We start from the raw sequence: 18,157 nt of genomic DNA, 5'->3' as shown, positions 1-18,157 counted from the left end.
CAGACGACATGGCTAAGTCGGTATATTAATATAGGTTAGGCTCAAAATCATATTTGTATTGTTTACATTTCGATCGTTTAAAATGGGAATGGATATAACACTAGACTATGTAAGTGTTATCCAGACCCAGTCCCTGGTCGAATAAAAGCAAACTATTTTCTAATTGCCTTGCTCCGACCTGGGTATGCAGCAAAATCCAAACGTTTTCCTGTAGCGGTTAGTAAACGGTGAGTGTTGCAAACATTGTATATATTTATATTTGACAGTTTTCAACAAAAAATAGTGCTATATAATGGAAATTGAATGTGACAGGAGGGTGAACAAAAAATACAGGCTACATACTATACGGGGGGAACAAAACGAACTTGTCGACCACATACTAGTATATTCAATGGTAAATTTAAAATAGTTCTTTCTATGTTGCAACTTAAAGCATAGTGAAGTATAGTTACAGACTACTATAACAATAAAAACACTGCAGATCACTACATTCATCGAGTATTACGATATGGTGTTATTTGGTACTGCTGTTCACAAAAACTCAAATGCAAAAATATGGTTTCCGAACAACTTTTGGAACAAAATCCAATTTTAAATCATTTACCATTGGTATCTCGAAATTGTGTTTGGTTATTCTGTCCCATTATTTTCCATCTGCCTAGTCCTGTGTGAAGGCGAGAATGGAATCGTCCAAATAACAATGGCCGATTATGTCACGTGTCCGTCACCATCACCACGACCCCAAACACTAGTTATGCATAGTAATGGTCTATTCATTGTATGGAAGACGGAAACCGAAATGATATGATTTTCGTGAAAACTAAGAAAATATCAGCAGGTAAGTACAAATATAAACACAATGTATTTCACTTTACAGGACAAATTGACGATAAAGCACTCTGACAGGTGGTGGAATGTCGAAAAGTACGTAGCGAATAAACTTTTATTACGAATCAGTTTGTTGTATATTGTCTTGTTATTGCCAAAATCTGTCTACTGTTGACGATAGCAGGTACAATATCAGATCGTGAACCACTGGGGTAAACTTTGGCAAACGTAGCGCTGTAACGGCAGATAACATTCGGACTGCCGTCATGAGTTGTTGTTCCAAAATGGCGGAGGCCTTTTCCTGTTCAAGTTGCTGTGATTGTCCAAAAAATACATCTTATATCAAGCACAGTTTCTATTGTTTGTTCATTGCCTAATATAAACATATCTTTGTCACATTTATATTTTACAGTGATGTGATTTAACTGCCGGGGAATTAATATCAGTCGCCGAAACATTGAACACACATATAGCTGCCGCGGGCGTGTTTAAATCTCCGGGGAAGATTCCATCAAGAATGAGCGAAATCATTGACACTGAAAAGGACAACAACAATGCCGCCACTGACGAACAAAGTAACGGGGTCGAGCAGGGGCTAATCCCTGAGGACATCGGCGACGATGAGCACATAGATTCCGTGTCTGTCGATGCCTTAGGCGAGGCGAAAGATGAAATTGGTGAAATCCCTGGGCCCGATGACACGTCGTCATTTCACATCGAACGCTCTTCTTCGAGTCTGACAATCGAAAACGTAAAAGCCTTCGAGGAGGCGACGGAAAGAGAACACAGAGAACGGTCTCCAGCTACTCGAAGAAGTAGCGGTAGGAGCAGCACTCTGCGACTGAAACAAGATGTATCGGGGTCGTCGACACCTGCCTTACCACCTGTTAAAACCGGCAGGTTGTCGGCGGCGGAAATACTATCAGCAAAGTCGTCGATTTTGCAAAATGAATCCGAAAATTCCAGTTCGCGTCCTGGAACCGGTGCGAATAAACAACTGCAAGAAACTAGTCCATTGCCACCGATAGGAGGTGGAGAGGATCCTGTGGATACGGTGGTAGATTCGGATACGTTTGACAGCAGCACCCTGAAAATGTCTTTAGATACTGCCATTGAAAGCAGTACAACAGAACTCAGTAGTGGAAATAACACAAGTAAGTGTGAAATGGAGGTATTCTACTTGGCCTACGTATTTTATACCTCAAGCCCTAACAAATGCAAACGCAAAAAAAAACAAAAAAAAAAAACACATGATAGATATTTGCTCTTGTATTTGTGAACTTTTTTTTTTATTGAAAAGAGATATATAAATCCAAAAAAACAATGTGAAAACAAATCCCATTCATGATATGTTAATTTTTTGTTTCAGGCCTTCCCCGGATTATGCAATTTAAACGAGAGCTTCCAGCAGATTATGCATTTGAACGTGAAACAAGTAACCTGTCAAACAGAACTACAGACAGTAATTCGTCCAAGAAAACAGTCTCATTTACTGAACCAACCGAAAGGTAATTAAGGCAAAATTTTGAAAGCACAGATTTTATTATTTATTTAACATGTGGTGAATGGTGGCTCTGATTAATTGATTATGTTTATGTTCTATATTAATATTGATTCCCTGTTGGAATATCAATTGACCAATTTCTGATTAATTAATAAATATCCTGTCACCAGTAGCAATAGTATTTGTTGATTCAAACCACAAAAAGGATCCACCCTGATAACTTGGGTTAGTAGTGCGTATGCGAAACACCCAATGGAGAGGCCAAAGCTACTGAGTGACACCCAATCACTGATTCACTTTTAAATGGATACAACTATGGCCTTTCGACCAGGCCTCCTGGCATGAAACTGGTATAGAACGTTAAATTGTCATAATTCCATTATGATAGGCTGTTGGTTGCCGTTATGATAGGAAGTTGGTTGCAATGTAGACCCAAATATATATTATGATTTTTGTGGCTAAATGCACTACATGCTCCCTAGCTCGTGCAATTTTTTGCGTTGCTCAAAAGAATTAGCAACAACAACAAAAATGATTGAATTTATATAATTTTTCAGGTCATCGAGTAGAACGTCTTCAAAAAAGGGACCAATTATTAAAACTATTGCGTCAAAAGAGATTACTAAAAGACGTAACGAAGACGGAACTGAAACTCTGGCTATTTCCATCGCCACAGAAACTGAATGGAGTTGGTTGGATAGTGTCAGAGTTGCTGGGAAGTTGGAATTTGTTGAGGCAGCCAAACAAAATACTGAAGGTATGTGTATTTAAATTAAGACAACAAAAATTGTGTGGTTGCACTCCACAAACTGGTTGTGTAAGTTTCATTTTGATTTTTCTTTCATCAGATTTTGTTTGTGATAGCTTTTAATGATGTTCACAGTTGAGTATTCCTAATTTGACCAACAATAAATAATAAATAATAATGAATTCATGCTTGAAATCTTGTGAGTTTTTGCACAATTTTTTATGTTTGGAAAAACAAAATTTAGTGTTGGCAATCAATTTTCAGATATGGTAGGGTTATCAGAACCCTGCATATTTTTTTATTTGGCTTTAGTAAAAAATATAATACCTCATGCTGTGAACACTACTACAATGGTTTTCTTGAAAGAGTTACTGTGTTTTTTATGTAAAATAAACATACATGAATTATAAACATGACGATCCAACTCCATTAATCCTGATGGTCATGATTACTTCACTACCTGAAAATTAATAAATTTTAACAATCTGTGTCAAACTACAGTGACAATAATATACTTGTATTATTAAAAATATATTTATGAGAATGATTGATTTGAAGTGTTTTGAATAAATATGATGTAAATGAAAATAATTTATACATGTTCATACCTTTTTGAAAACAATTTTAAAACATAGAACTTGATCTATTATAGAATATTGACTTGTTTGTTGAAGTCTGAATTGAGTATTCATGTACAACTCTTGTTACACAGTCACAACCACTATACAGATGCTGACTGGTCACCAGGCTTATAACCAGCCGCCTGTTATTTTAGACACGTACAAAATTTAACAGGTATAATTTCTACAAACCTGTCCAATTTTCATTAAAAATTACCTGCAAATTACAAAATAAACAAAAATAATCAACAAAAAATCAACTGTAAGTCTGTGGTTACAGATTCAGGACTTCTATTTTTCATTTTCATAAAGTTTTTAGACAGACACTTTCTATTTTCTGATTATAACAACCCTAAATGTCGCTATGCTTTTGTGAATTGTCGGATGTGACAGTTTATGAAATATGAATACAAACTGAAGGATGAATGATGCCATTCTGGCATGAACTTACAATCAAACCAATTTACACCAAATACCGTACTGTTATTGTTAAAATATGCATATATCCTTGATACTACATTGTAATAATGCTGTGTACCTGTAATTTAGGTCATGCTGTGTTTGTTTATGCATGGTCCGTTCTTATTATCGCATTGTCTTTATTAAAACCCAACCAAGCTGAATGTAATTGAATATGTATTGACACTTATAGACATGTATAGACATTTTCCCTAGACAAATTAGTGATAAATGAAAAACAGTGTAACATCATTTTAATAAGTCATTTGATTTTAACATTACTAATATTGATCTTAATCTATAAATACGTTGCTGCTTTGTTAACAATATTATTTTTGATGGAAATATAGCTTTATTTATTATATATATATTTTATAATTTTGAATGTTAATTTCAATAAAACTTAGTGTTGTTAATGATGTGTCAATCTATTATTACTCAGTTCCCTACTGATTTGAATGTCAAATCAATTAAAAAAAAATGTAAGGTTTTTGGTTATTAAATAAACAAGAAATGGCTATTTTATGCTTATTCTGTGAGAACACATAATGATCTTTTGCAGAATTTTTTATGTAAATAAATAATGTAGCAGCAAAATTCTCATTATAACATCTCATTTTTCATCATTTTTCTAGAAACTTCAGACAGACATATACCTAGCGGTAGCGGGTTGAAAAAGAGAAGAAGACGAAAACGTCACAGTTCGTTATCATCCGGTCAGCTTTCTGATACCGACTATGATGCGGAGTCCACCTCATCAAGCCTAGTAGGCAAGTCTAGGTTAAGTGGCTCAATAAAACCACCAGAAGTGTTGAAAGAAGAATCGATGCTAGATGTGCAAGGAGTTCCACCACTTGAACTCAGCAGCTCAGAGTCAGATGTAAGTGTATCCCAGTAGTCTTATCTTTGTTCTTAGTAACAAAGTAACTTACGTTGCTGCCACTTTTTTTATTAGGGTTAACTGTTATTTCTGAAAAAAACAAAACATTTGACAACTTCAGGATATATTAATAAATGATGAAAACATAACTTTTAAAATTCAAAATTTAACTTGATTTTTTTCTCTTGCTTGTTTAGATATGATACTTACATAAGATAATATAAATCAGGGTACCAGTTAATTCCCTTCTAATGACAAAAGACAATTTTATATTCACTTACACAAGAATATAGTATGTCTATGATCATATTAGAACATACCGGCATATATTATCATAATATTATATGAATAATATTGTTTCTGATGTAGTATGTATTATTCTTCAAATAAAATATTTTTATTTGTTGATATAGTCTGATTTTGAGATAGTTAGAGAAAAAGAAGACAGCGTGAGTGATTTATTGCCTGGTGTTGGCCCACCTACTATACTACAATATCAAAGAGAGTCCCAGCAACCACAACTAGATTGCAAGGTAAGAATGAAGGTCATGTGACAATTTAAATCCGAATCTTGTATGAAATCAGTTTGTAATCATCAGTTGAAAGCAAATGTCATTAGATGATGTCATATTTGGTCCAGTATTTAACACATCCCGAAATATGTGCATTGATTATTAAAACTTAATTAACATAATTTGTCTGTTAATTTCATCAAGTTCTGTGATCGCAATGTAAACTATTCATGAAAAAGCGTCAGGATTTTGAACTACTCTGTAGTGAAAGAATGAATATCTCGTATTTATAGTCTCAAAACATTAAAGTCTCATCTCAAAGTGCAATTTTATTTTTTTTCAATCGCAAATTTTTCCCGCCTAAATTGTTGGTGGAACATTTTACACATTTTGTGTATATTTCTATCGCGTCTTAAATTTTGACCAAATCAACGTAATTTTCTATTTCCTTACAGGTTTATTTTGTGGAAAGCAACAAAAGTCGACTTTGGTGCATGCCACTAAGCATTACCTCTTGTGATAAAATTATTCATTAAGGCATTCAATTCGTAAAACAAAATGAGTAAACAAAACCTAAAATAGCGAGCATGTATTTATAACTGTAGTAATTATAGAATAATTTCATAAGGATTTTATTTAGGGAATACAAAAAAATGTAGATCTTCTTGAGATTTATAGAAAATCATAACAAAGTAATGCATGCAGTTGAAGCTGAAAATATCATTTAACCTTTTCACCACCAGAATTTCTTGCCCAAATTTTTCTGCACTATTTTCTTATATTCTCCAATATTTCTGGAAATCAACCCTCATTTTGGAGCCAACAGACAAAATTTTCAATTTTTACTCAAAAATTTTGGATATTTTTGTCTCTATCTTCTGAAGGAAAGTGCAGACTATAAACGGAACTATTTTGTGATAAAAGAGGGAACTGGTGGTGAAAAAGTTAATGTCTGCACTTGGTGACCTCATTTGAACTGTTTCATGTACTCTATTATGTTCAATTTTTAATAAGGTCTTGTAACTGTGACAAACTCTATTGCATAAGATATCTTTATCATTAAACGTACCCCCCCTTACACTTATAGGATCCTACTACACGTCACATAGCTGAGGGTGGTATCTGGAGTGGTTATTGTGAGTTCTGTGAGGAGCCAATAAAGCCGTTTCCTACATTAGAAATGCAGCAAAGGTACCCGGCTAGCGAGGTAAGCTTGATAATAGTCGTGTTCGTGCATAATGAAGTGCCATTTGAATATTCAAATTTAATTGATTTGGTAACCATGGATGATTCTATTCAAACGACTCTACGACTTTGTGTGAAATGATTACAAACCTGAGTTGATTTGTAACCATGGAAACCATTCAGCAATTATACAAAGTAGAACAATAACCATTGCTGATTGGGGAAAAAAAAGTAGACAAAAACTATTACTAATATTTTTAGGTGTGACATTCATATGATTTATGATAAATCTGATATTTAGATATGCTGTTTTTATTTTATACTTAAAATGATTGACATTTTTGCTGTGAATATTAGAAATATAGAATAATTGTGAGATACCTAATTTTATGAATGTATATTATGGATTATTTCTATTTCAATGTGTGTATACTGTTGACTGATATAGATGCAGTAATGTCTACAATTCTGCATGTCTGTTGTTTGTATGATTCCTTTGTTTCATAAAAAGGAAAACAAATGTGTTTGATGTATATGTTTCATTTGCTGTGTTGCTGTATTTATATCCGTCTCCTTTGTCTTGTATATATACCATGAATGTAGCAATAAAAAAAAAAATTTGCTACCATAATCAAAAATTGACTTAATAATATATTGACATTATTGAAAGACGAGGCATGATCATTTTTATATACTAGAACATGAATCAAAATTTGTTTATTTTAAATCGCGATGGTAAATTGATTAAATCATGGATATTTTTCTACACGGCATGTAATCCATGCCTACTATCATTTATCATCGCAAACCTTTTATTTAATCTTCGTTCTATGTTGTAACACTGATTAGTACAGATTGCTGTATATCTGACAGCTGTGCCTTTTTGAGTGAGGCTCTGTATTGTTCCTAATTCCCAGATTACAGAAATGTATTCCTTATTTCATTTTGGTAGAAAAAAAAACGATTTATGGTTTAGATATTTTTTTAAATTTTATTATGATGGCCTAATTTTGTTGATAATACTCGATTACTCTGCACTGAAATATGTATTCAAATTGCTAAAATATCAGCTGAATCTAATTATCTTAGCTTGTAATTGCATGATATCTCTTTGCATGTGTTCACATCTGTGTGGTATATTATATTTCCTTTCATTGCATGTCACTAACATAAACTACATCCATCGTACATTCATTGCATGGGGGTTAGTTTACTATAGAGAGGGGGGATTATCACTTTTGCATGTATCTTTATATATTAATACTAAATTGCATGTTGCTTATATACTGCTCTCATTTATTTTTTTATCATCGTTTTGTATCCATGTATTTTTCTCTGCCACCTTTCAACCTGCCTGCCTCTTGCACTTCTGTTATCACCGTGACAACCATGTCCTGTTAATCATCATATCCATCACCATGACAACTCCCGTTTGTATATAGCTGTTCTGCTGTGATGAATACCAAGAATTTTATGAGGTATAATATTAACTTTGTGTTGCCATGGTAATGTACATATGCTTTGTAAAAATTCATGTTTGTCATATGGCAAACGGTATTGCGGCTACCTGTGGATTATAATAATTGTGTTTTGATAAGGGATTGACCATTAACTTTTATGAGGGAATGATACAGTACATTATGAATGTTTATATATATTTCCACCCAGTGTTAAACGTTAATGATTGATCCTCGCTTCATCAATTCTTTGCCATTATATTATGTGTTTTGTAGTGAGAGTAAAAATATTCTTCCCTGTCATATTCTGTATCACTATTGATTTCAATGTTTAAATTCATTCATTTGATATATGTGTATTATATATCATTTTTTCCCCCCAGAGCCTAGTTAAATATCATACAATTCTACAAACAATATAATTTGTTTTTTGGAGATAATTAAACATCTTTCTCATATGCAAAATAGTCATGATACTTATCCTGAGGGAGAAATCAGCTAGACATTTTATATTGAAGGAAAGAAATGAAACATGCAACTTGATGGTATATTTGTTTCAGTGGAGGACTTTCAATGTTTTTGTTATTGTGATAGAATGTCATTGAATTAAACCTTTGTATACCACGGTATCTGGAATTGATCAATGTGTGTGCTGAGTAGCATATTACTGATTGTGTCCGTATGTGTGTATGTACGTATATGTCTTAGTGTCCATCTAAACTGTACACTCCTCCAATTTTTCAAATGCAACAATCTGATTAGAATTTGAGTTGTAGCCCATAAGAGCTGAATTCTCATACAGTACTGAAATCAATCACATCCATGTTTATTTCTTTTTGTAAGTTTTTGTTTTTATATCAATCATCTAGATTGAAAGGGTTATTCATACTTTCAATTTCTTGTTGATTTATTTAATAAATAGTATATATTTCTGTCCTCCCTAATTTAGCTATACTGCTGTGATGATTACAAGCAGTTTGCTGAGTTTACAATTCAAAATGGGCCCGAGGCATCTTTTCCAGTCGATGAAAAAATCGACATTTCGCCACACCCTCCATATGGCAGTAAACAGGCACGGAGAGCTGCTAAAGAACGAGCAGCACAGCGGATGCGAGAGCGTGAAATGGCCCGACAGAGAGCGGCAGGTGCCAATCAATCCAATTTCTATGCATGTAAGTATACAAGACTGTTTCTTTTTTTAATACTACAGTCACTTTGGAATGCTTTACATCCCTCGGCAAGTGAATGGTTGAACCCATAATGTTTACACCTCTCTAAGTGAATGGTTGAACCCATACTATTTACACCCCTCTGCAAGTGAATGGGTAAACCCATAATATTTACATCCCTTTGCAAGTGAAATGGTTGAACCCATAATATTTACACCCCTCTGCAAGTTAATGGTTGAACCCATAATATTTACACACCTCTGCAAGTGAATGGTTGAACCCATCTTGGTTTACACCCCTCTGCAAGTGAATGGTTGAACCCATCTTGGTTTCCATCAATCTCCGACACTGACACCTGTTTGATTCAATCCTTTCTCACAACCTTGTTCACTCATATACCCTTCTCTTCTTTGTATCACCCCTTTAAAACTATGAAAGGGATCATACCATTATAACAATAACGGGGTGAAAGGCATGATCATCTGTAAATATTAAAACCTTAGCGCATCATAATTTTAACATTTGAGTGTTTCATTCTGTGGTACTTTGTATTAGCACGTATCATATTCTTCTTGTAACCATAGTAACCTTTCTTAGTCTCTCAGCTGTCGTCTTTACATATGTACTACAACTTGGATATTTGTTGAAACTTTTTTTGTTGACATGACAACATTCCTGAGAAAGTGAAAAAAAATTTCAATGTACTATATATGCTTGTTTTTCCCCCTAAGGATTTCATTTGGACATTGCAAACAAATAAGAATCTGATCTATAATATTTTATCTTCAGTGTGCCACCTTTCTGATCATGATTAGTTGTCATGCCTTCACATTGTGTTCATTTCATTGTTCTCATCTAATGATTAGTTGTCATGCCTTCACATTGTGTTCATTTCAATGTTCTCATCTCATGTTTCTTTCATTCATCATCGTTGATTGGTACATTATCACAAACATTTAATATTGTTTTTTTTTATCTTCAACATTTTTGTCAACATAGCTCCCACATTCTTTACGAAAGCTGACCATACTGGCACAGTGAATGCTGAAGGTTGGGATAACAAAAAAATCCATTCAATTTGACACCCTGCCTCCCTTCTGTTTTATTCATTTATTTTTTCGAAGAAAAAAATTAAAGTTTGTTTGCAATGCTGACACATGTAGTACTTGCATGCTTTTAATCCTGATTTTATTCACCCTAAGTTGGCATGATGTGATCATATTCAAAAACAAATAAAGGGATTTGAACATTTGACATTGTCAAACTTAGCACTATCTTATTCATCATTTCACAGTGATTAATTCATTGTTATGGTGAACATAAGGCTGGAATATAAGCAATACTCTACGTTACAAGGTTTAGTGTAAAACATGGTGTTTTTAGATAATTTGGCATAATTGCTGTATTTTCATGAATTCAAGATGTTGGCTATTTTAGCAACAGTTTATTCTCACAATGAGACTGTTAGCCCTTTACAATACGGTACTGCTTACTGTAAAAGGGTTAATTATTCACTGGGTTTTAATTTTGTTTATTTTGCTGACTGGAAAATGCGCTAAATTAAAACCCAGTGAATATGTAAAATTTAGCATAGAACACATTATCTAAGTGATAAAACCATGAATTTAAAACCCACTGAATATGCCTGAAATAGTAAATCAGTGAAATTTGAACCCAGTGAATTAGTCATTTTACAGTACTTGGAATTGTGGTAAATTCCCTTAAATGTGGTGCAGTAATTCAAAAGTTTTTCTACAAAACAGTTCAGCCACACTTTTCTATCTGAAATATAGGCTCGGTAAGATCAGGGAGCTGTAATGACATTACAGCTCCCTGGTAAGATCTTCTAAATTTGACAATGTTCATATGGCAATATTGACTAAGAACTTTTCAGCGTTTTTCCAATACTTCAACATCCTTACACCTTCAAAGCAGCAGGTTGTTTACGTGCATGTGTCTCTCTATTACAGAAATTTCTTGTGTGTTTTTGTTTTTTTCTGTGAAAGAATTGGTAGAATCCTATGCAAAGTTATATTAACTATTATCATAAGATTAGGGTATCCAGGGGTCTCACATAATTTAAAGAATTCACAAGAATTGTGATGACGAAATTGCAAGACCTAATTTTCTAAAAAATCCTAATTCAAATTTGTGTTCATCTCAGCCCATTTTTGGTAGTGTCCTTGCTTATTCTCAAAGTGCATATGTGCATTTCAAGTTTTTGAATGTGTTAGTAACCTTACCATATCTTTTTATGCAAATCAAGCATTTTCAAAGCACCCGCTGTGTTCTCTGATGCTATTAGTTAGAAATTACAAACATTACAAATTGCGAGAGTTCATTTTTTGTGTCATCAACACCGCATATCAACATACATGGTTGCATAGCATTACCTTATGAATCCTTGTTATAAAACAACATATTGCCTTTTTAAACCCAGTCTGTGTGGTCTTCTTAATTGAATTGTATCCTAAATCACAAAACTGTTTTTTTGCAGTGTATATATAATCTAAAAAATAAAATAAATACAAAACCATAAACTGTGGACAGTGAATGCTTCTCCTTAATGAATTATTTCACTGAATGTGTCCAACACAAATTATGTTTCGTTTAAACAGAGTAGTTATTCATATTTTGAGCATAAATTAATGTATTTTATATTTTAAGCTCATAAATGAATAAAACAAGAACATTTTTTTGTCTCAAATCAAAAATTATAATTTCCTTCTCCTGGTAATCGATCACATTTGTACAACTCTATGTTCAGTGCATTTCATTGTCAAACTTTTAACTAAAAATGTCTTCTACGGTAGAATCAATGTGAAATTAATGAGAAAGCATATATCATGAGTTGAAAGAGAATGTGGTATGGTATCTTAGATATCTCCGCTGAACTTGATACCTCAGTTATACTTTCTACCTGTATGTTTAGACCAAAAAAAAGCAATTTGCTTGTGTTCCTGACATGTTGAAAATAATTTCTCATTGGCCATGTGGAATTGTTACCAATCATATGCTGCTAGTCTTTCTTAGAAATCACATTCGGATCAAATATCTGCATCATTTACTGCACTCATCATTACATCATATTTCAAATCTCACCATGAATGTCCAATATACTAATTTTTCTATGCTTTGCCATACATGCTGGGACATGCATTTTGTGCCGCATAATTAATATCTATTATCTCATTTCTATTCATTGAGGACACCAAGTGTGAAACAATACATGTCAATGATTTATAAAAATTGTGTCGCTAATTATATCACATTCATTTTATTATCTTTAATTTTTCTTTTTTCTCTATTTCATAATGCATGTGCCTTTTTTCACTAGGAGTTTCCAGCATTTTGACTCCTATTTTATTGTTATTGTTGATGAATACACCTACACTTGATGTGATTATTTGCATGTTTGCATCATTATCAGCATTCATTTCACTGTTTATGACTTTCTGTTTCTTTTTTTATTCCATCTCAATCATTGCATGTTTATGTTTTTCCATCTTCACCCTCCACCACATCTCCACACACACATGCGTGGTATGTTCTTAGCTGGGATGAGGCAGGACATGAAAAGGCAGTCCGTTGTTGGTGATGGTGGAAGGGAAAATCTGGGAGATAAAAGACAATCTATCAAAGACAAAATAAAAGATGAGGTGTTAAAACGGCGTCCAAGCCTAAAAGACAGACAGAGGCTTATAGACGGGTTGGTAACTTCCCGTAATAAAAGGGGCAGCACCACTGCGAGTGTCTCGACCATGAACAAAAGTCTGAAAAGACTATCCTCCAAATGGGATGTTTCACTTGAAGTGACTGAAAATGCAATGTCTCGACTGCAACAAAAGTTGATAGCGAAAGTTGACATCTTCCCTGATCATTCTTCATTGTGTATGTATACATGCTGGCTCATGTGCTCATTGCTACCCATCATACCTGTAGATGAATGGTCTAGTCCATTCTATTTTAAATGTTAATTCATCTCCTCTGTTTGCCACATTTTATTCTGCCCTCCTAAGATGCCTGTAGTTTTCACCGAAGCAATGAGCATTAAGTCGAGGGAATAGGGACTGATGTTCACTTTTGGGTATTTGCTTTTAGTTGCCGTGACAACAAATTAAATCAGTTAACTTTTCATGCACTGTTGCACATACCTCGTTAGTCATGTCTCTTTTAATCAGTAATACTTAATTCCTCTTGTTTTTTCCCCGCTAACAATATTGAAAGTTAAAGTCAAGCTTTTCATAACAATAAATTAAGACATTAAAAAAAAAAAAACTTCACTTACTTACCCTTTATGTATATATATATATATATGCAAAACAAGTAAAAAGAAAACACTCATGAGATTAACCTGTATTGTATTATTCCTGTCCTCCTCAGTTGCTCGGCAGATGAAAACCATAAATTATGCTTACTCATCCCAAAAGTGTCGGGATGAGGGATGGACACTACGACCGCCAACGCCACTTTATGAAGAGCCGCTATTACCAGAAGTGTTCGAGCCAGAACCCTTACCACCAGCTTTCAGTGTCCGGGTGAGTTGTATATTTCATGCTAGTCGCTCAAAGCTTTTCAACTGTGTGAATCATTTATACAACATGATATTTATATTATACACCATGATGGAATGTACAGTCCTTTAAGATCTTTACATTATATGTATCTTTGGTCAGTATGAAGCAATCTGTGAACAAACTCCCTGGGGGTATCATACACCTCAGTGAGCAGCTCATACGCCTCATTGGAGCTGAACACACACATATCACTGTCACTATATTATCATTTTGATGAAGAGAAGCACTTAATTGTTGTGCAGGTACATCAACAATATGATGCCTCACAAACAATGAACCTACATGTACTCCGGTACATGTATTACAATTCAGAATTGCTCCCTCTGTGTTTGTCAGTATTTGATTTTTACACTCTAATGCATTGTATTTTATGAGAAGTCTTTTTCTGCATATTAATAAAATTCTCTTTATTCAACAGAGTGAAAAACAAGAGCGTCCGTTGATTCAGAAATTTTACGAAGATGGTAGTAAATTTCTCACTATTTTTGCTGATGGTACTGGCAATGTGTTGTATCCTTTTCAATACCTACTGACTCACTCAATGTATAAAGTCTGTCATGTCATCAACTTGCATCACTATAGCGACAGATAATATCTCCATGGCAACAGCTTACATCACCTTTGCAGTTAAATTTCATTTTCTTATAAACTGGAATCAAACATTTTGCCTAACACAAACGAATATGCTTGCATGATTTGGTTCATCAAAATTTGTGAAAAATGTTTTTGCCCTAAAAAAAAAATTGTGTGTGTGAAATTGTATTGAGCCTTGCCCTCTAGGCTTTTCAGGCTTTCTGAGACATTAAACATGTTGAATTTTCACTTCCATGGCAGAAGGCAGAACAGATCTGCCACAATCTTTAGGTTCCTGAAATCTGAAGTATATTTCCTTAACTAGTCACCTCTCAGTTACCCATCTGGTAATATTGCTATAGTGATAAGTTCTGTCAAACAAGGCCAGTATACTTATGTTGTTTTGGAGGATATGCCAAATAATGCTTCAATGTTAGCATTATTTGATTCCAAAGGCAGAGGAACGTGTTATTATAATAGTGGTATTATTAGGTAGGTCAAACAGACTGTCTACAGTCATTGTAGCTTTTTATTGGAAATATATTTAGGGGCCACCAGTCATCAAAACAGATGCATGAGAAATGCAAGTTGTTTGATTTTGTGGAGAGGAAAAAGTTGATTTTGTATGGCGATAAGAAACTACGCAAAACACCAAAAAAAAGAGACATGAATGAAAGTAAAACATTGCACATGCAATGTACAAAGTGGAAATAAACAGATGTGAACTAAACTAGTATAGGGATTTGTACTTCGAAATTTTGCAGTTACAAATGACTTTATACGTTTCTCGTATATCTGTGATAGACGCCCCTTTACTGAAGTGAGTTATTATGCAAATAGTACATTGACATCTGATCAGGATTTCGGGAATCAGAAATGCTCATGTGATGGTTTGAAATCAAAGGCATCCACATTGACTAAAATTTCATTGATGTCACTGTGATTCCCTACCTAAATATTTTATATTGAATATTTGACCGCTACAAAACTTTATGACAAAAAAATATGTCTCTTGGAAAAATATAGACTTTTGCACTTGAGATGTACCAATGATCAGTAAATTGCAAAGAATGGTTTGTTAACCATATTGAAGATAACTAATTAATCCTTAGTTTTATATTGTTTGTGATTATGAGATTATACATTAATATTGAATGACACACACAGATAGGAAGAGACAGAATGGGTCCAGGAGACATACAATATCGATCAAAAAATGTTTATACAATGATACAAAAAAAACTATTTGCTGATTATTATCGACAAGAATTCTACATGTATTTAATCTTGTTATTGATCTTTTTTTTAATATGCAGATTAAATATGAACGAATATGGTGGCATATTCTGCAATAGTAATGGCGCCAAAAAAAAGCGATGGAACTGGCGGGATTTAGTAACCCATGTACATGCACCGCCGTTTCAGCCGATCTGCATTGCACTCAACAAATACCTCGCAGTGAGAGTGCAGAGTCAGGATCAAATTTATCTGAGCGTCAACTGTGATATGAGAACCGTTAGATTTAATATTGGTGTAAAGTTGAAGGTGAGATTTTGTAGTGGTTAAATAGAACACCTAAAATTAATTAATATGTTGGTGCTGTTTAGGTATCATCATGTTACAACTAAATGGGGAAATGCCATTCACAAGGTTACTTGAACCATGAACCAGAATCGGCTACTTCCCTTGTTGCTAAGATACTAAGGCATTGGTTTTGAAAAATTCTTGAAACAGAAAAGGTTGATTTTTGTTATAACCAGTTGTTCATGAGTTTGTGTGCTACAGGTTTTACCTGATTGCTTTGGTTTAATGAATATAGTTTGTGTGCTACAGGTTTTACCTGATTGCTTTGGTTTAATGAATATAGTTTATGTGCTACAGGTTTTACCTGATTGCTTTGGTTTAATGAATATAGTTTGTTTCAACAGTTGGTGAATCCTGCAAATCTTCCTGAAACTGAAATTGAGGATGACGATATTTACATTCGTGATATGACAGCATATGTGCAGTAAGTACAGGAACATTATGACAAATTTGTCTCTATTGTGTTAGTGGTAGCCATCCAAAAAACAAAAATCCCTGCTTGTCTAAGATCATCAATAGGCAATTTATTTTAATACCCGCTGTCACTGTTTTTATCTTTTCTAGGTCAATACTAGACAAGGTCGGAAATGTGATGAAGTTTTCAAAATCTCCTAAACTCGACCAAATCCAGCCACCCTTACACTTATCACATAAAATTCAACGCAATGCTCGACTCAAGCAAAAGGCGTTACAGCAGAAGACGTCAAAAAGCAAAGATTCAGCGCTTGTGACAGTCAACTAAAATGCATAGCATTTCGAAATTTAGACTTTTTTTTTTATTCTTGAGTTGATACAAGATTTATGAAGTATTATCCATCCATGTATTTTTATGATCACGTAAATATTATGATTGGAGAAGACTTAATAATTATGCAGATTACATTTATGTAAATTTTCTGATATTGCTGTATCTATCTTGTCCATCCACAGATAATTGATATACCTCAGATTAAGTAATATATTTTGCTATTTAAAAAAAAAAAAAATTGCCGTATTCACAAATCTAAGTTGAAAAAAACTGGAATTAATGGCAACATATCTGTGAACATTTAGCATATTTGTAAGTAACTTATTGGAAAGAATGGTTTTGTTTTGTAGACCGTATATTTTAATCTTGAACATGTAGTGTCCCTGTCTGTTTAATTCTTTGAGTGCCAACTTTCATAAGATACACCTGCCTAGTTGGTTTTTTTCAAAAGTTTTGATTGAAATCTGCCTCAAAATTATAAAAAAAATGACATAAAAATGAGCAAAAGAGAAATATGACAGTCAAAGAGTTAAAATGACGCCATGTTCAAATTTTTATACAGCATTATTGTCACTAATAGATTTATGTGATTCATGAAAAGTAAGATTTTCAAATTATAGTACCGGTATATGTGGTTTTCAGACATTACAACAAAATATTTTAAATCAAATTTACTGCGTGTACTTATAAAGAATGGAAACTCTTTAACTGTGGCCAACAAGGCGATATTTACATCTGTATTCAAATAAGATTTAAATTAATGCGAGCAATCCAACCATTGGTTTCAGAGAGACTCTTCAACATGGTATTGCATGCCTATATATTAAAGTTGCCTTCACACTTTGCAAATATGTGATGTATCATCATCATGGGAAATTGACTGAGAGAAGAAACCCTCTAAATGTACAGTGCTTTGTTTGACCTTGAAGGTCAGATACATACATGCATGTTTAGCTTGGGGGGGGTGGTGGAAAGGTTATAGCAGGGGTTTTTCTAAACCAGGGAACAGGGGCGCAGCGCCCTGATACTCTTGGCTGGCGCCTTCTTACCGATTTACTGATTGAACTTTCTTTCTCAAATATATTTTTTCCATTAAAACTTCCCAGCAACACTAAAATTACCCCCAAAATATTCCAATGGTGATAGATACACAATTAAAATGGCACAGAAACCTTCCGTTATGGAGTTTCCAGGTTGATCTGTCACGTTCATTTTTTCTAGAAAAACCACTGAGCAGAATACTTGTATTTCATTTAATTACAACTTTCAACACATGTGAACCAGGTACATTAATAAATTGAAAGAAACAACTC

The 18,157-nt window shown here is 33.8% G+C and overlaps 1 protein-coding gene across 3 annotated transcripts; it reads left to right on the top strand.

Annotated features, from left to right (window-relative positions):
* The first annotated feature begins 703 nt into the window (after positions 1–703).
* On the top strand, positions 704–18,154 carry LOC100378540 (uncharacterized). Of its 3 annotated transcripts, XM_006823353.3 has the most exons (16): positions 704–838; positions 1,241–1,982; positions 2,198–2,336; positions 2,890–3,089; positions 4,795–5,039; positions 5,453–5,572; positions 6,639–6,758; positions 8,179–8,214; positions 9,143–9,365; positions 12,918–13,253; positions 13,746–13,900; positions 14,358–14,449; positions 14,849–15,004; positions 15,829–16,057; positions 16,441–16,520; positions 16,661–18,154. In XM_006823353.3, exons 2-16 carry the CDS (start codon positions 1,346–1,348, stop codon positions 16,836–16,838), a joined length of 2,946 nt encoding a protein of 981 aa, XP_006823416.2. In that variant the 5' UTR covers positions 704–838; positions 1,241–1,345; the 3' UTR covers positions 16,839–18,154. The 3 variants fall into 3 exon arrangements, with proteins under 3 accessions (XP_006823416.2, XP_085356343.1, XP_085356350.1); XM_085500217.1 differs by lacking the exon at positions 8,179–8,214; XM_085500224.1 differs by lacking the exon at positions 12,918–13,253.
* The last annotated feature ends 3 nt before the right edge of the window (positions 18,155–18,157 follow it).

This window comes from Saccoglossus kowalevskii, chromosome 1, assembly GCF_978046115.1.
Source record: "Saccoglossus kowalevskii chromosome 1, keSacKowa6.1, whole genome shotgun sequence".
In the NCBI taxonomy this organism is placed as follows: domain Eukaryota; kingdom Metazoa; phylum Hemichordata; class Enteropneusta; family Harrimaniidae; genus Saccoglossus; species Saccoglossus kowalevskii.
This window is presented reverse-complemented; position numbering and strand designations above follow the sequence as displayed.